This window comes from Trachemys scripta, chromosome 8 (assembly GCF_013100865.1).
Source record: "Trachemys scripta elegans isolate TJP31775 chromosome 8, CAS_Tse_1.0, whole genome shotgun sequence".
Lineage (NCBI taxonomy): Eukaryota > Metazoa > Chordata > Testudines > Emydidae > Trachemys > Trachemys scripta.
This window is the reverse complement of record NC_048305.1, coordinates 73255467-73275177: the sequence shown is the minus strand read 5'-3', so window position 1 is coordinate 73275177 and position 19711 is coordinate 73255467. Positions and strand designations below refer to the sequence as shown.

At 41.5% G+C, this 19711-nt stretch overlaps 1 protein-coding gene across 5 annotated transcripts in view; it reads left to right on the top strand.

The window, feature by feature from the left end:
- Positions 1–978: 978 nt before the first annotated feature.
- Positions 979–19711, top strand: part of PTBP2 (polypyrimidine tract binding protein 2) — an 85571-nt gene continuing 66838 nt past the window's right edge. For 2 of the 5 annotated variants that reach the window (XM_034780124.1, XM_034780123.1), the window contains exons 1-2: positions 981–1234; positions 2996–3026. In XM_034780124.1, coding sequence (XP_034636015.1) covers positions 1059–1234; positions 2996–3026 — 207 coding nt within the window. In that variant the 5' untranslated portion in view covers positions 981–1058. Of the gene's footprint in view, positions 1235–2995; positions 3027–19711 lie in introns of all 5 variants that reach the window. The other 3 variants (XM_034780122.1, XM_034780121.1, XM_034780125.1) reach the window with 2 other exon arrangements.

Genomic DNA, 19711 nt, shown 5'->3' with positions numbered 1-19711 from the left:
TATTGCAAGACTCATACTAAAACAGAGAGAGTTTGCAACATTGTGAAACCAAACATACTACTAAATGGCCTTGTAGTGTAAATATACCTAGTTTAGATTTAGGCCCAAATCCTGCAATGTACAACATTTCAGGACTGTTGTGGCCATGAGGAAATTATATGTTCATCTTAATACCAATTAAAGTATATTTGTTATCAGCTTTGAAGGGGGAACCCTAACCCCAAGGGAAGTATGAGCCATTGTGTGCAATCTTTAATTGCTTGGAGGGGGAACATATTATAGCATGCTTGATGGTTTTGCTCTTTTGTTCATCAGGGGTCGTAAGAGTGGTTGATATCTAGGACTAACTGCACTAGCTGTAATTATTATATTGTGTGCAATAACATGTCTATCTTTTCCTTGCTCATATTTCAGGGCATAAGCTAATGGTTCTCAATTTAAAATAGGAAGAATTTCTTTCCTATCCTTTGGAATACTGTTGCACAATTAGGTGCATTATGAGAGGTAATAATTTCCTTTGAAGGACCAGAGGCAGGATACTACAGAAGACAGACTACTGCTGGCAATTCCTCTACAAAATTTTCCATTACAAGAGGAGAAAGGCTTTAACTACTCCCTCTCTGGCCTCAGAAATGAAGGAGATGCAGCATCAAGTTTGGACAGTCTCTTCCTGCAACAAGTGAAGCCTGGCACCAGGGCTGAAGCCTGGGGCATCCCATCCAAGTCCCTGTGCATCAGATCTGGCAAGTTTCTCTTCTCAGGCCCAGCCAGGCTGAGGAGTCTCTCCCCAGCTAAAGGAGCCAGACTTTGAGGGAAACAGTCAAAGAATTTCCCTCCAAAAAGCGGGCCTCCAGTCAGCAGGGCTGGGAGATGAATGTGACGTGGGAGATGGGCCTAGGAGTGGGCCTTGTGGGCAGCAAAGCTAGGAAACCGCCCTGCTTGTCTTGCCTGCTTTGCCCCCCGCCGGGGGAATAGTTTGGCTCAGACAGGCAGGTGACGAGGGGCATCGCAGAAGCGCCAGTAGCTGCTGCTACTGAGCATGCGCACAGCGCACGGACATGCCCAGTGACAACGAGGGAGCCCAATCTGATGGGGAGCAGAGCCTGGCACTCGGCAACCTTCGGCGGTTTCCGTGGGGGCCCGGCCGCCATTTTCTCGTTGCCTCTCTCCGCTCGCTGCCTGCGCGGCTCCCTGCCCTGCTCGCCAGCGCTTTGTCTTGTTCGGCGATGGACGGGTGAGTAACGGGGCGGGGGGGGGGGAGCGGGTGCCGCCGGTTTATTGTTGCCTTCCCGTCGGGGGCTGTGCAGAGCGGGGCTCGCTCTCCACCCCGTGCGTGTCTGGGAGGAGCAGGGTGCCCAGCACACCCCACTGAATAACGGGGATTAGCGCCTGCATCCTCCCTGTGGGGGAGCTGGAGACCGACTGGGGCCCAGTGAGGATGGGGGAGGTGAGGGGAGCTTCTGTATAACGCGGACTCAGATGCGGGGCTGGGGAGGGTCCGTTCCTGACTCTCCTAGGGCTGCGTGAGCCCTTAGCGCCCTGTTCATTCTGTGGCCCTCTCAATGGTGTGTGGGGGTGTGCCCCCATTCCCTCCCCCTCATTTGTGGGGTTGGGGGAAACGCTCTGAACAAGACCCCTGCTTGTTTTGGAGCTGGCCAGAGAGGAGGAGGAGGAGCAGCAGCAGGAGGAGGCAGATGTCAAGCTCTTTTGTTTTCAATAGCTGCTTAATAGCCCCCTGGCTTTTTTTTTATTTAAGGTAGAAAGATGCCTTTGTGTATACTGGAGACAGGCAGTAAAAGCCTAAGTAAGGAAGGGTTTGCAGGCGTCAACCATATGGGACAGCAAGGGCCTTCATTCGTGGCAGGGAGCTTGGGTGGGTAGTTATACACAAGGCCCTCTTTTCATTGGGGCAGGGAACCACCGCTGGTGTTTAGAGCTACTGTCAGCATAAACACTTGTACTTGTGCAGCATCTTACAGTCCTCATTTAACTTGCCTCCTTCTTTTGAGACCAATTAAACAATCTCTTGTGTTTGTGTGATAAATGTATAACCTATTGGTAATGTGATTTTAAAGTCTTTTTATGGTTGCTTGTCAGCATAATGTTGGTGTTACAAACCCTATCTAAAAAGTCGACCCTTTGTGCTACTCACAAATTGATACCCATGGAAGTGGCATGCTTTACTTATCACGTTTTGTTTTTAATGTTTTATGATATTTGTGTTAATTAGGGTATCCTGGCTATATTCTGTTTTGGGTTATTATATTCTGCCTACCCAATGCTAGATCCTGCAAATGGATCTGCATAAGAGCATGTCTGTGCTGTTGTTCTACATGGGCGTAGGGTGCCATTTGTAGGAGCTGGCCTTCAATGTGGTCATCTTTTTCAGTTCAGAAATAATATTAATCACTTTCTGCCCTGAACTGTTCTGTAGGGATCACTGTTAAAGAATGAACAGAAAGGTATCTTATGTACTACACCTGTCCTTAAATCCTCCTAGTCTCTCACTCTATCCATTGTCCCACAAAGTCCAGAGACTTCCTCTTCAGACTTTCTGACATTGGCCAAAATGGATATCTGTCAGACTCTAGAAGGAGGAGGAGGCTTGATGGGGTGGGTTCTCTGACTGTGGGACCTAATTCCTCTCACTTCTTAAGTCCTGTATCCAGACAGAACTTCTTTGGGTATGTTCACTGACATCATGGCCACCTTTTGTAGCTGTGGGCACTCTCTGGGATTCTCTGTTCAGTGTGCCTTCTGGATGTCTTTTATTTTGAACCTTTGAGCCCACTCCCATTCCTGTTTTGTTTTTTGTTGACCCCTCTCCTCTTTTGAGGGGTCGGTCTTTGCTTTTAATTTCTAAATACTAAAGTTAATTAAAATATATTAAGAGTTCAGTTTTATGGGGAAATCATTTATTTTGAGAGTCAATCTGTGGATTGAAAACTCAGACATGTTTCTTACTATTAAATCAGGTTTCTTGTTTTCTTTACAGCATTGTCACTGATGTTGCAGTTGGCGTGAAGGTAGGATGTGAAGCTAGGTGATGCTAAACTGGCAACCTGTTAATATGATATATGTTAATTTGTGGAGTTGAAGTGAGCTGCAAGATTTTAATAAGTGATTGTCAGCTGACATTTTGTCATCGAGATATGCTTTAATAAACAGAAAACTTTTAAGTTGGAAACTGACTAGAAATGAGAGAATCTGTTATCAAGACCAGTCACGTGGATGGCAGATTAATATAGTGATATAATTTATTCTAAAGATTATTCCAACAGAATAATGTTTGGGCAACATTCTGTTCCCACTGCTGCATGATGACGTTAAAAGCTGATATTTTCCCCTCTCCCTACCTGCAAAAAAACTCCAAATGAGGTCAACAAGAATTGGATACTTATAATTGGAGCAGAATATGGGAATGAAATTTTGACCTGCAGATCGGAGAGCAGAAGTTTGCCTTTTTTTTTTTTAACCCCCAAACTCCCATTTCCTCATTGGTACACGTCTTATAACTGGAGAACTTTCATATAGTTAATTTCAGTTAGCCCTCTGATTCTTTCACTCTTGAAATGAATTTTGCATTCAGGAATCAGATCAATACTTCATAGGAGCTGGATGCGACAAAAATGTAGTTAGCATGAAGGGAACAATGGCACAGGGCTAGCCTTGAACTATACAGACAAATATGTTGCCACAGGTGCACAATTTATGAACAGATGAGAGAGTTTTCTAGTGTGCGTATATTACTTGTTGAAGAGCATATTTGGGATTATGGAAGTGAACACAGCAAAATTCTTTCATTTTGAAGTAGACTCTTGAAAGTAGCACTCCATAAAATAAAGTTCCAGCTGTACTAGAAACAACTAAATTGCACAATTTCAGCACTCTAACCCCTTTCGGTGTCAGTCTCTTAGGGAATGTCCTGAATCATGTGTAATGAAATAATTCCTGTTAAATCATGCATTGTTTGAAAGGATTGTGCAAATTCTGTTAGAGATCCTTTATTTTACATCTTGGGTACTTAAAGGCAACACTTTCCTTCATTGTAAGACCATCACATTCTTAGAATTCTAAGTTGTTGTTCATGTTGATAAGTGTAACAGTTGATGTGACATGTTCAGAGCAAATTGAGGCCACTTATCTGAAGTATGTTTTAAAATAAATGTGAAATTTCCTGCTATCCACCTGCCTATGAAATGTAAACATTTCAGTGGGGATATTTATTTTGTTTATCTGATTGTGGAAGATGTGGTGTCATGAGCTTAAGCAAGATTGGCAAGCTACAACAATCATAAAGGGAGGAGCCTTTAGAGAACAAGCCTCAAAAATTAGATCAGAAATCTGTAGTAGTATATAGACAGGGAAATAGTCATGGGTATTTGATAATGTTAGTGGTCTGTACCTCACCATTTTTTCTTGAAGATAGACTTTGTGATATGTGTTTTTAAAGGGAAAAAGCATCTATTTGCACAGACAGGGAAAGTACAGAATAAGAGCTAGTCTTTGAAGAAAGCAATTACAAGCCATTAAGCCTAACTTCAGGCAGATTGGTTAAAACTATAGTGAAGAACAGAAATATAGATGAACGTGATATGTTGGGGAAGAGTTAACCTGGCTTTTGTAAAGGGAAATCATGCCTCAATAACATATTAGAATTCTTTGAGGGGGGGGGGGGGTCAACAAGCATGTGGACAAGGGTTAACCAGTGGAATAGTGTACTTGGACTTTCAGAAAGTCTTTGACAAGTCCCTCACTAAAGCCTCTTAAACAAGCTAAGTAGTCATTGGATAAGAGGGAAGGTCCGCTTATGGATCAGTAACTGGCTGAAAGATGGGAAACAAAGGGTAGGAATAAATGGTCCATTTTCAGAGAGGTAAATATTGGTGTCCCTGAGAGATCTGTACTGGGACCAGTGCTGGTCAAGGTATTTGTAAATGATCTGGAAAAAGCGGTAAATAGTGAGGTGGAAAAGTTTGAAGATGATATAAAATTACTTAAAATAGTTAAATCCAAAACAGATTGTGAAGAGTTACAAAGGAATCTCACAAAACTGGGAGATTGGGCAACAAAATGGCCAATGAAATTCAGTGTTGATAAATGCGAAGTAATACATATTGGAAAATATAATCCCAACGATACATACAAAACGATGGGGTCTAAAATTAGCTGTTACCACTCAAGAAAGAGCTCTTGGAGTCATTGTGATTAGTTCCCTGAAAACATCAGCTGAATGTGCAACGGCAGTCAAAAAAGTTAAAAACTTTAGAAACCATTATGAAAGGGATAGATAATAAGACAGTAAATATAATGCCACTATATAAATCCATGGAGTGCCCATAGCTATTGTGTACAGTTCTGATTGCCCCATTTCAAAAAAGGTATCTTAGAAATGGAAAAGACAGAGAAGGGCAACAAAAATGATTGGGGTATGGAACAGCTTCCATATGAGGAGAGAGTAAAAAGAATGGCACTGTTAGTCTTAAAAAAGAGGCAACTAAGGTCTATAAAATCATGAATGGTGTAGAGAAAGTGAATAAGGAAGTGTTATTTACCCCTTCACATAACACAAGAACTAGGGGTCACCCAATGAAATTAATAGGCAGCAGGTTTAAAACAAACAAAAGGAACTACTTCTTCACACAATGCACAGTCAGCCTTTGGAATTTGTTGCTAGGGGATGTTGTGAAGGCCAAAAGTATAACTGGCTTCAAAAAACAATTAGATACATTCATGGAGGATGGACCCGTCAAAGGCTATTAGCCAAGATGGTCAGGGACACAACCCCATTCTCTGGGTGTCCCTAAGCCTCTGACTGCCATAAACTGCATTGGGCGACGGGATGAATCACTCTATAATTGCCCTGTTCTGTTCATTCCTTTTGAAGCATCTGGCATTCGCCACTGTCAGAAGACAGGATACCGGGCTAGATAGACGATTGGTCTGATCCAGTATGGCCGTTCTTATAAGTGAGCCAGACTAAGGCTATGTTTACACTAAAAATTTGTTTACTCACGTTACATCAGCATACAGCTGCTGCAGTTAGTACATCGCTTGTGCACGTGCATACTTGGCTCCTTATGCTGGCAGTGCGTGTATTCACTAGGAGTGCTTGTGTCAATGCAGATTGCAGTGCACAATGGGTAGGCAGTCTCACTGTGCAACTAGACACTATCCAGCTCGCTAGTTTTTGGGGAGTTTTGGCAATGCATGATGGGACCAAAACGAGTCGCATGGGGTGACTGGGAGCATGGGTCAATGTTCCAGTTCACAACTGTCTCCATCCCATAATTTTTGTGTCTTTTTTTCAAAATCCCACATACCCACGTGTCCCTCCTTGCTGTCCGCCATCTCAGACAGAAGCATGAAGCCTGCACAGTTCTGCACCATTGTCAGGAGCATTGCAAGCACAGGGTTCACGGTCCTGTAGCATTTGCAGAGCCGCAAGAAGACCTGAATTGGGGGTGGGAGGGGCATAATGATTCCTTGGAGGGCAGATTGTCATGGGACATAGCAAGAATCAATTGAATGTTGTTGGCGATGTGCATGAAACAGATGGAGAAGGTGGAGCACCACTTCTGGACCTGAGAAACAATCACTGACTGACTGACTGGGATCGCATTGTAATGTAAGTTTGGGATGATGAGCCGTGGCTGCGGAACTTTTGGATATACAAGGCCATGTCCCTGGGTCTGTGTAGGGAGCTTACCTCAGTCCTTCAGCACAGGACACCAAAATGAAAGCTGCACTGACAGTGGAGAAGTGAGTGGCGCTCACAAGTGGAACACCAGATTGTTACCTGTCTGAAATCAATTTGGAGTCAGGAAATCCACCACAGTGGCTGTTGCCATGCGAGTGTACAGAGCTTTTAAATGCCTCATGATGTACAGGATTGTGACTCGGTAATGTGCAGGACATACTGGATGGCTTTGCAGCTGTGGGGTTCCCAAACTGTTGTGGAGCAATAGATGGCATGCATATTCCTATTTTGGCACCAGACCATGTTGCCACTGAGTACATCAATAGAAAGGGCTACTTTTCTATGATTATGCAAGCATAGGTGGATCACTGGGATGTTTCACCAACATCAGTGTCCGATCCAGGAAGGTGCGTGACACTCACATCTTTAAGAACACAGGACTGTTCAGAAAGCTCCAAGCATGGACTCTTTCCCTACTGACGGATTGCCACTGGCAATATTGAAATACCAATCCCTTGCTCCCCTGGCTCACGAAAGCCATAGATTGGTCACCTCGACAGCACCAAGGAACGATTCAACTACTGGCTCAGCAGGTATTGAGTGACAGTTGAATGCGCATTTGGTCATTTGAAGGGTCGCTGGTGTTGCCGACTCACAAGATTGGAACTCAGGGAGAAAAATATCCCAACGTTTATATTCCACAGCTACCTGCTGTGTCCTGCTTAATATCTGTGAAGCAAAAGGGGAAAAGTTTCTGCCAGGATGGAGGGCAGAGGTGGAGTGGCTGTCCGCTGAATTTGAACAGAAGAGAGGAACATGGAGCTATACAGCTCAGGGAGGCTTTGAAAGGCAATTTTAACAGTGAGTGGAGTAATGTGTGGTGTTGTAGTATTCTCTATCTGGCCCTGCTCTTTTGTGGTGGTAAGAATTGTGTGGTGATTACTGTACATGTAGGAATATAACATTGTCAGCTCACCTATTATTTTTGTTTGTGACTGATCCTCTGAGTTGTGTGATACAGTACAGTAACAGGTAATTGGTTGCTTTCTGAATTGCTGAGCACTCAGCAGCATATGTTGTGAATTAATAAAGATGAATTATGTTCCAAATAATAGAATTGTATTATGTAACAAAATCTGTGCAAAAGAACCACTGCAATTTTAAAACAAATAAATTGAAAATTTAATAAAACTTTCTAAATTAATAGAACTGAACTTTTCAAGAGGAAAGAACGTTGATGTCCATTTCAGCTACCACATATATCTACCATGGCTTTCGCAAGTCAGTGTATGTGAAGCTGTGTTGTCTTTAATGTCTCCCAGGGCGGAGTGGAGGGAGGTCATCATTGTCCTTTGATGCCATGTAGAATATTGGTGGAGGAGGAAGAGAAGGTATAGGGAGATCCCAATATTGAGTTCTCAATGGCTGTAGAGGGAGGCAAATCCGGGGTTGTTGAACCCGCAGGTCCACCAGAGTCTGCAGGATCTGTGTTTGCTGCCTGAGAAGCCCCATTATGTCCCATTACATCTCCCTCTCCTTTTTCCTGCTGGGACTCCTGGGCTTTTCTCCTTTACCACTCTTTCCTTCTCCAGACTGTCTGCAATGTTCATCCTCCAGGCCATGTGCTCATGATCCAATGCAGCACGGGTTTGCAGGATCTCATTGAACATGTCATAGAATCATAGATCATAAGGGGCCCACAAGGTCATCTAGTCTAATCTGCTGCCAAGATGCAGGATTTGTTGAGTCTAAACTATCCAAGACAAGTGGCTATCCAACCTCCTTTTGAAAACCTCCAGTGAAGGAGCTTCCACGAGCTCCATAGGCAGTCCGTTCTATTGTCCTACTGTTATTACAGTTAGGAAGTTTTTCCTGAGATTTAATCTACATCTGTTGTGCTGTAATTTGAACCCATTGCCTCTTGTCCTGCCCTCTGTGACAAGAGAGAACAGTCTTTCTCTATCTTTTTTTTTATGGCAGCCTTTCAAATATTTGAAGAATGCTCTCATGTCCCCCCCCCCACCTCAGCCTCATCTTTTCCAAGCTAAACATACCCAGTTCCTTCAGCCTTTGCTCATATGGCTTGCATTCCAGCCCTTTGATCATCTTTGTCACATACCTCTGGATCCTTTCAAGTTTCTCCACATCCTTTCTATACATTGGTGACCAAAATTGGACACAGTACTCCAGCTGAGGCCTCACCAGTGCTGAGTAGAGCGGTACTATCACCTCCTGTGACTTGCATGCTATGCCTCTGTTAATGCAACCTAAAATTGCATTTGCTTTTTTTGCAACAGCATCACACTGTTGATTCATGTTGAGGTTGTGATCCACCACAACTCCCAGATCTTTTTCAGCAGTGCTGCTGCCAAGCCAGTTATCTGCCGTTCTGTATTTGTGCATTTGTTTTTTCTTCCCTGAGTGTAGCACCGTACTTTTAGCTTTGTTGAATTTAATTTTGTTGTTTATAGCCCAGTTCTCCAATTTATCAAGATCCATTTGAATTTTAGCTCTACCCTCCAAAGTGTTTGTAACCTCCGCACCCAGCTTTGTCATCTGCAAATTTGATCCTACATCCAGGTCCTTTAACCAATTATGTATATGCTTAATGGTAGTTTCACTGAGTCTGCATTTCTCCAGCTAACTTACCAGAATGTTATGTGGAACTGTGTCTAAAGCCTTGCTAAAGTCCATGTATATATGTCCACTGCATTCCGTCTATCCACCAAACCAGTTACCCTGTCAAAGAAGGAAATCAAGTTAGTTTGGCATGATTTGTTCTTAGTAAATTCATGTTGGCTGCTAGTGATTATCCCTTCATCTTCCAGGTATCTACAAATTAATAGACCCCTGCAAATCTGAAGCTGTCTGCTTTGTATCCACGGATATCTGCAGATCATTTTTGCAGATCATAACTTGGATGTGAATACAAATTTTGTATCCGCACAGGGCTCTGCAGCACATGCTCACCCGAACAGAATGGCTGTCACCCAGCCTGCAGACTCCAGCTTGGCTCTCTGAATCACGCAGCAACGTGCTGGGCATTCTGGGAGTTGTAGTCGTCAACTTGCTCGGAAGGAGGAGGTAAACTACAACTCCCAGAAGGCAGTGAGCCAAAGCGCCATTTTGAAGGTGTGGTTGCTCTTTAAATGAGCAGGCAGCTATAGCTGCGTGCATTAGAGCCCCCGCAACTGCATAGGGGTGTCCGAGCCCACCATGGGGAGGGCGACACTGCATAGGAGGGCCCAGAATTGTAGCCTCCCTGCTCGGAGTGGGTGCGGCAGGGGTAGAGCGGGTGGCAGGGCAGGAGGTCTCTGGGGAGAAGTAGTTCTGGAGTGGGCAGTTGGGGGCTTGATGCAATCCTGTGTCATTGCTGCGCCCTGACCTGTGGAGCTTTTTAGAGTCCTGCAACTCCCCAGCTATCCGTGGACAATTTTTGCAGATCAGATGCAGATACACCTTTTTGTATCCACGCAGGACTATACAAATTAAATGTTTTATACATTGCTCTAGTAGCTTCCCAGGTATCGAGGTCAGGCTGACTGGTCTGTAGTTCCCCAGGTCCTCCTTTTCTCCCTTTTTAAAGATGGGCACTCCGTTAGCCCTTCTCCCATCTTCCAGGTCCTCTCCTGTCATCAATGAGTTTGCAAATTTTATTGTCTGTGGCTTTGAGATTTCTTCAGTTAATTCCTTCAGCACCCTGAAGTGAACAGCATCAGGCCCTGCTGACTTGAGTTCATTCAGATTAGTCAGAAGATCTGATGTATTATTTACTTATCCTTATCTGCATTCCTTCCCCTTTATTGGCAGTGATAATATGACTGGACAACTAATGAAGTTATTGTGAGAAGACTGAAACAAAGTAGGCACTGAGCAGCTCTGCCTTCCTATAATCTTCTGTTACCAACTCACCTTCTCCATTGAGCAGTGGGCCCAAACCATTCATGATCTTTTTTTTGTTGTATGACACATTTGTAGAGCCAATTCTTGTTGTCTCTCTCATTTCTTGACTGCTGTAACTCAGTCTTTGCCTTGGCTTTTGTCCCTATATGCTCACACTATTCCCATGTATACTTCCTTGGTGACATGCCCCTGCTTCCATTTCCTGTATGTATCCCTTTTGGTTTTTACATAGCTAAAAGGTTCCTTGTGATGCAGCCACATTGACCTCCTGTGGCTCTTCTTATCTTTCCTCTGCATAGGGTTAGCTTGTAGCCCCCTTTGACTCCTTTTCTTCCTAATTGGTCTTTCCATGGAAACCTTGCCTATCATTTCTCCGAGTTGGTTGAAATCTGCCTTTCTGAAATCTAGTGTCCTTGTTTTGCTGTTCTTATGTCCTCCTTTCCTTAGGATCTCGAATTCTATGAAATCCTGATCACTTCCTTCCAAATTCCTGACCACCTTCATGTTCACAACTGATTCATCCCTGTTGGTCCACACCAGATCCAAAATGGATAACTCCCTCCTGGTTTCTTCAACTTTCTCAATCAGAAAGTTGTTCCCTACACATGCTAAGAACTTGCAGGACATATTATGCTTTGCTGAAATAGTCTTCTAACAGATATCAGGAAAGTTAAATTATTAATACTAGCTCATCTTCGCTAATCTTGTTACCTGCTTGTAGAATGCCTCGTCCACTTCCTTCTCCTGATTTAGTGGTCTATAATAGACCCCCACCATAACATGGCTACTATTCTTTTCCCTTTTTATCCTCACCCAGACACTCTTAGTAGGTCTGCCACTCACTTGCTCTTGGACCTTAGAGCAAGTATATACATTCTTGACGTACAGTGCAGCACCACCTCCATTTTTCCTATTCTTGTCCTCCAGGACAAGCAATATCCCTCAGTGCTGGTACTCCAATCATGGGAGTTGTCCCACCAAGTCTCTGTATAATGCCAATTAAGTCATAATTTTCAACATATACCATGACTTCCAGTTCATCCTGCTTGATTCCCATACTCCTTGTATTGGCATATAGACATCGAAGATATTTTGAAGACTGTCCTGTTGCTTTTCTCCTTGCCTCTTTAATGCAGTTGTGGTTTCTAGTCCCTTCTCCAGAATTTAGCCCCTTCCCCTTGACTTCATTACTTGAGCTTATATGTGAATTGGCCATTTTTTCGTCACCATACCCCATCAGACCTAGTTTCAAGCTCTCCTTACCGGGTCAGCCAGACAATATCCAAAGATGCTTTTTTCAGTGTTTGGTAGATGGAGCTCATCCCAGTACAGTAATCCTCTTTCCTGGAACATCAGCTCACTGTCAAAGAAGCCAAAACCTTCTCACCGTTACCACCTGCATAGCCATGAATTTACATTCATAGTTTGATGGTCCCTGCCCAGGCCTTTTCCATCAGGTGGGAGGATGGATGAGAACACTACTTGCATCCCAAACTCTTTTATGCTTCTTCCCAGAATCATGTAGTGATCCACTCAAGGTCATTCTTGGCAGTATCGTTGGTGTCCACGTGGATAAGTGGGAAGGGGTAGAGGTCCGAGGGCTTGATGAATCTCGGAAGACTCTCTGTCATATCCTGAATTCTAGCTCCAGGCAAGCAGCACACTTGTACAGGATTCCTGGTCCCAGACGGCAGATAGATGACTGTCCTGCTTAGGAGGGAGTCCCTGACCACTCCCACCCTTCTCCGCCTCTTGGGACTGGTGGTCTGGAACCCTTGTCCCTATGACAATGCATCCCATGTCTTCTGGTCAGTGGGGTCTCCTGCTGCCTTCCTTCAGATGACTCTTCCAAGGCATTCTCAACAGGAGAACCTGTGCAGAGAGCCTAAAAGCAGTTGTTTGCTTCTATATGTGTTGGGGGTATATTGACTCTCATTCTTCTTCTGGAGGTCTCACACTGGCAGTTTTCTTCCCTGTTCTTCAGTCCCCCCCTGCACTTCTGTCTCCGATTCTTGGGCACTCTGTGCCTGCAGTATCAAATCTTGACTTCTGTCCAGGAAGTCTTCATTTTCTCCGATGCAATGCAGGGTTGATACTTTGGCCTCCAGTCCTTTAACCTTTTCTTGCAGCATGGAGATCAGCTTGCATTTTGTGCAGATGAAGTCGCTTCTATCCTCTGCGAGAAAGATAAATATGACACATCCTGTGCAGCTGATCTCTCACTATCCGTATTTTTTTCCTTGTAATGTATCACAAGCCTCTTCAGATGATGTATTTACCAGGGTGGATTTGATTTAAATCACTAAATCGAGTCTTCCTGACTAATCATGGATTTCTACATAAAAGTGGATTCTTGTTGGTTGTTAAACCTTAATACATATTCTTCACAACTCAGAGATAGATGTAGGTTTCATTTTTAGAAGGTACATACTATACATTTTTAAAGTGATTTATCTTGAAAACTTTTTAGGTTAGTTTTACAGCTATATCAGAAAATGAATGATTGTTTGGTTATTTCATTTTACCAAAGGTAATTGAAGCAGATATTTGAAGTCATTGGGAGGTGAACCATCTCAAATTCAACAGGGTAATCATTAATATTTGGAGGATTTTTCTTGCTATGCTGTATTATGAGGAGAACATCACCAGACATTTAACTAAAACAACAACAAACATATAATATTTTAACAAAATAAGCATATGAATTTTTGAATGTAGTTAAACATTCAAGTGTTTTTAAAATCAGGTTTGGTTTTTTTGTTAAAATTGTTTAAAATAGTTAAATGAATTAAAAAAAAAAGTAAATAGACTATGACAGCCAGGTCAACATGAGAGACTTAAAATATTGGCTTCTGTAGCTAACTCAGTCATCTTCACTTTAATTTTCCTGTTTGTTCATAATCTGGAAAAGAAAAACAAGCTTTCTTGCTTTTTCAAATCCAAAACAATTTCTCAATTTGGAATGAATGAATTAGTCCAAAGGAAGAAAATATTCTTTCTACACCAGCAGAAGAAGCTACTGCAGTTAAAAGTGAGATTATCACTTCCACAGTCTGTGAATCCAAGTGCTTAAGTGAATTCCACCAGTTCACTGGTGTGACTTTCTTTAAAACATCAGCAAACATATATTTCTTGAATGGTTCACCCTTAGCTCTGAAGTTTATTAGTTGGTATTATTGAGGGATGATTGCTGGATGTCCATGTGATAGCTAACTCCTTTTTTTCAGCAGTTAAGGTTTGACCCTGGTATTGAGAATATTTGCAAGAAAATGAGCTGGAGATAGTGCTTGTTCAGTTCGTTTTTTTAATGTTTGTGATTTAACTGTCATTGCATATTTCTCTTTTTAAGATCTCACTCAGTTCCTTCCAAATTTCAGCAGTGTCAGCAATAAAACAGCTATTTCCCTGCATTTTGTTCAAGGCTACAGAAACAGGCTTCAGGATACTCAGCATGTGTTCAACATTTCTCTTAAGCCCAATGTTGAGAACTTTGGCTGTGACTGTGAACAAAATCGTGAAAAAATAAATGGCACTAACTGTCATTGGATTAGGCCAGTTCTTGATATAATGCTCAAAACAGTCCACTACCGAGTTCCATCGCACATCTTGTGGGAGAGTTAGTTGGTTCCGCCCACTTTTTTCAGAGCAGCTGCTGCAAAGTGGTTGTTATGGAAGTATTTTGCAATTTCAACAACATTAGCCTTTATTTCTGGAATACTGAAGTCTTTGACTAGGAGGTGCATCAAATGAGCACTGCAACTGTATGTTATTAGTTTGGGACTCTCTTCTAAATAATTTCTTCTCATCTTGGATACATTTGCAGCATTGTCTGTGACCAAGTTGCGAACTAGACATTTGAATTTTTTTCTACCGTTTGTTATAGCTTTTACTGCTACTTGTAAGTATTCTGCTCTATGTGCATTTCCTGATGGATCAATTGTTTCTGTAAGGAAGACATTCCCTTCTTCTGTTGTCACACAAGCACATACAACAGGATCATTGTGGACATTGCTCTACCCATCAAGACTCAGGTTAACAATTTCTCTAGACCTTTTTGCACACTGCTCAATTTCTCTTTCATACACTTTATCCAGCAATTTGCCTGCGACATCTGCTCTGTTGGGTGGACTGTATCCTGGTCTTAATGACTGAACCATGTTAATGAAGTGTGGGTTCTCAATCATATGGAAAGGAGAGTTTGTTGCATAAACAAACCGGGCAATTTATTCATCAATTACCTCTTTTTGTAATCTGCTGGTTCTTATCACAAACTTATCTATGGTTGTTTCTGGATGATGGAAATTTTTTTTTTCTTTTTGCTACAGGTGATATACTGTGGCTATGTGACCTACATGATGTGACTGAAACACTATCATTGGCAGATAATTCTGAAACTATAGAAAATGATGGTGATCTTGAAGGCGGATAGTCTTCAGAATTCTGCATGTTGAGGATGGTTTCTCCTAAACAAAATAAGACAATGCAGTACCATACTGCTCATTTAGTATTACTCATTGCATTCACTGACACTCAGTACTACTTTAAAGGTGAAATTGTAAAAGGAAGTTCTGCCTATTTCAGCTATTTTTTTTATCACAACTGCATCTAAAATGATAGTACGATAGAGAAACAACTATATTTTTTTCCTCAAACGTGAGAATTCAAGAATAGTTCAGAAGGAAGACAAGCAGTCTTTAAGAAAGGAGTCTGAAATAAAAAAGTTTACCAACCTGAAGACCCTGCGTGTTCAGACATGTTCCTTTCATCATCTTCAACGCAACTTTCTCCTGAGAAGGAACACTTCTCATGATGTTGTTTCATTCGGGTAATCAGGCCTTGCATTTTTTTTGTTGCACTGTTTGCATTTTGCATGCATGCCTATCTTACCCACAGGTAGAGGAACTTCATTAAAATATTTCCGAACTGGGTCTCTCTTACGGCCTGCTGCCTTTATAGGTTTTCCCTTCTAGTGAGAGAATGGTATAGTAGATCTCAAATCAATGAAGGCTACACTCAGAAAGACCACAAGACTTCTGGAATATGCTGCTCAAACAGTTTCACTTTTGTTTCTACTGCCTGTCCCTCCCTTCTCACATTTATTTCCAGACTTCTTCCCCTTGTCCAGATCTATTCTGCCCCCAACAGTGAACTTTTTGAAACTTTGCATGTTTAAAGAGAGGTGAGGGATTAACTCTGTGTACACAAATTTGCAGAGGGACAATAGGGTTGAGGTCTGTTCTTTCTCACCTCTATATATTATTTATTTATTTAAAATATCTTTGCTGTTAACAAGCGTGTTATCTCTGGTGACACAAATCCAGTTTGAGAACTGCAAAACTAAGGATCTCTAATGGTATCTTCTAGATTGAGCACTGAGTCCCATTGGGTAGATAGAAAGATTAACCTAAATAATCTATACAGAAGCCCCTGGAACCTCATAAAATTGGGTCCTTAATCCATGAACTGTTGGAACTCATTTACAAAACTTTTCTTAAACATTACATGACTATATTGTCTCATACTACAGAATTTATAATCTCTATACCATGAGGAGATACATTATAGCTCAAAAGGTATCTTAATTAAAATTGTCTTTAGATAGCTTTTTTTCCCCAAAGAGCATCTTGTCAAGAATCTAATTTTAAATTAAAAAAAAAAAAATCCTTTATTTATTTATTTAAATAATTGATTTTTATCCACCCTGGTATTTACTGTTTCCAGAAGTCTGAAAGGCAAAAACTCTGTGGGCTCTATCCCTAGGTGAACTTCTCTGTTTGCTTCTCCTCTGTTCACTAGGTTGGCAACTGGCTGCCTTTTTATAAGGCTGCTGGCTCAAAGCAAGTTACCATGGGTCTGGGCCACTCTGGCCATGCTTGAGGCTGGCCCGTGCCATGCCACAGCAGAGTTGGGGCCAGAGGAGGGGCGCCCTGCGCCCTTGCTGCACCGGATTGTGGGCCAGGCTTGTTGGGGGCCGGGGAAGTGACGCCCCTCCACCAGTCGCGGCAGGTCCCCGGGTGGGTTCCTTGAGCACCTGCGTGGCACTAAATACGCTGCTGCGCGGCCGTGCAGCTTACAGGGAACTGAGGTGAGAAGTGAGGGAGAGGACTTATAGGACAAACGAGGACACGTATGCATGTAATGTCCAATTAGTTACAGAAAGACAAGTGAACTTTAAAACAAATTACAGCAATGAGTTACCACTTGTTGGTGGAATACGGAGTTGTTCTTGTCCTGATTTAACTAAATTGTATTTAAACCAGTAAAAAACTGGTAGACCAGTCTTTTGTCTATATGGTGCTGTGGCAGAGATGAAACTGGGGATTTTTGTAGCATACCTGTGAACCTGCATGGAATTTCTTTTGGACTGTAGCTAGGATGAGAATGTGTACAGATGTAACTCATGCTCTTGGGGCCCTGGCCTTGGGGAGTCTAGTGATTCTATGTTGCTGTACAAAGTGAGTTTGCTTCTGTTAGTTATTTTTGGAGCAAATTGTGGATATTGCTGTTTGAGGTCAGTGTGTAAGGTAAGATGTCTATACATAAATGCACTTCCTCTTCACTAAATAAGCATAAACAAAATATACGCATGCTGTATTTCACTAAAAATTCATCATGTGACAACAGAATATTAATTAAATTCATATCTATCTCTCATGCAAATTGAAATCTGTAAATGAGTGCTTATTGTTCTGTGCCCTCTCCTTCCCCCCCCAATATACTAACTCAAACTCTTAGTATTTTCATCCCTGGAGACAATGTTTTTTTTAAATGCCTGAAGACACTTTATATTTTGGATTTGCAAGAAACTTGCCCTGAAGAAGAATGACTCAAGCTACTGGAATGGTAGTCACTGATTATTTTGAACACTTGTTTTTGAATGCTGCTACTCCTCCATCATACTGATAGTTTTCAGTTGCCTACAGATGCTGTTAGATGCTAAGGGTACATCTACACTTCAGTAAAAATCCTGTGGCACCAAGTCTCAGAGCCCGGTCAATTGACGCAGGCCAGCTGTGGCTCTGCTGTGGGTCTTTTATTGCAATGTAAACATACCCTGAGTTTTTCACAGTGGTGTTATGCTCGTGGCTTGACATATGCCCCTAGGCTGAGACTAACTGTGGTAAATGTACAATGTAACTAAAACTACCATTTAACATTTTTTCTGCTTTCTTTCATCACAGAAGAAAGTGTCCTATTCTCTACTTAAAATAGATACGTATCATCGGTAAATCAAAATCTCTCCCAAGAGTTAACAGAATGTCTTTTTTAATTATTATATCCCCTTCACCAGATTGTAATTAAAAAATGTTTAGATATTAATTGTATCACAGTAGAGTAGATGATAGTGCTGACTCTTACTACTATGTTTGAAATAGAGGGATAGTTTTGTTCATTTGTTGACTGTTTTTAGTAACACCATTTACTTCGTGTTTTGTTTATTTCCATGGTCAGAGGAGACTGCAAATTTGAGTGATGCTTTTATTAAGCCTTCTTCAACCTAAACAAATCTGTTACGTTAGGTGTAAGAATTGACTTCCGAAACATTTTTCTCTACTTAAGCGTTAATAAAAAATTGGGCAGACACTTTTGGGTGTATATTTTTAGACTTTTAGAATTTTTTTGACAGGTCCTCACGAGGCAATTAATAAAACTTGGTAGCTGCCAAGTTTTAAGTGCAGTAATAGATTTTAAAAATGTTTGCGAATTGGCTTCTTATTTCTATTCTTTGCTTCTTAAATGTGGAAAGAGATTTCTACTATAGTTAAAATATATTATTCTGGAGATGTGGGAAAATTAGTTGACAATAGATTTTTTTTTTTTTTTGCCAGCCTGAATGGTTTCATGGTTAGACTTCAGGGGATTTTGATGACTGTAATTGCCTGTAAAACTAGGAAGGTGTATAACATAACCTGTGGCATTCAGATTAGATACATTTTCAAAGTAATACGTGTTGGGACAAACCATTTTGAAACGAATTATAATATGGATACTAAATTGGTTGCAACATTTAAAGCAAAGATCTATACACTGGCTAGTCACTGCACTTTCGTCCTCCTTTTCTATAGTTTTGTCCTGTAATTTAGGAAAGAACTAAAAGATTTGATTGTATTTGTTGTGCAGTGGTATTACACAGTTAAACATTCCCTACATTCCACTTCTTTTAATTTTTATATTTCAGATTTACAGTACATGAAGCAATTTATGCTTCTGAAGTTTGTAAATTGCCTTTAGGAGTCACATATTGAAGGCTTAAGTTGACAGTTGAATCTCTTTTTGAAAATTTGGTCCTGCATGAGGAATCTCACAATGTCACTTTTACACATCTGCTTTTCTGGGTAGAACCACACTTTAAATATTTTTCTTCACAATTCTGGTGAAAGACTGCGTTGCGGGGGACAGGATGAGATAGGAAGGAGAAAACAGAATTTGCAGGCATGAGTCAGGATTATTTAAGAGGCTGGATCTAATACCCTCCATGTTTAAGTTGTAAACTAGTAGTTCATCGAGTAGTTTGAGTCTTCCCTTCGTAGGGTTAGTGTTCTGGCTTTTACTTAAGACAGATCAGGATTCCATGATTTTAAGAGTTGTTGCTTTGCCAAGACTGAAATAGCATCCATCTTTCCAAATCAAAAAGAAAAAATCATGAGAAGCAAGGGACTTGAAAGCCTTCTAGACTCAAAATTGCATGTGCCTAGATCCAGCACTCATAGAAATTTGGCCTGTGAGTCATCTATGTTCAGACATAAGAATGAGCAGGTAATTGCCCTCAAATGAAGCAATGAAAACAGAATCTGAATATATCCAGGTCAGTACAGTGAGCAGCATGGGAATTCTCTTTGGATGTAGGGGAAGGGCTGTGTCTTACAAGCAAACTGAAATCTTAAATATGCAGTAGTAATATATTACAGTTTGTTTTTTTTTGAGAAACTACCATAGTGGGAGGTTTCAGAGTAGCAGCCATGTTAGTCTGTATCCGCAAAAAGAAGAACAGGAGTACTTGTGGCACCTTAGAGACTAACAAATTTATTAGAGCATAAGCTTTCGTGGACTGTAGTCCACAAAAGCTTATACCATAGTGGGGTTTTTTTAAACAACCATCTATAATCG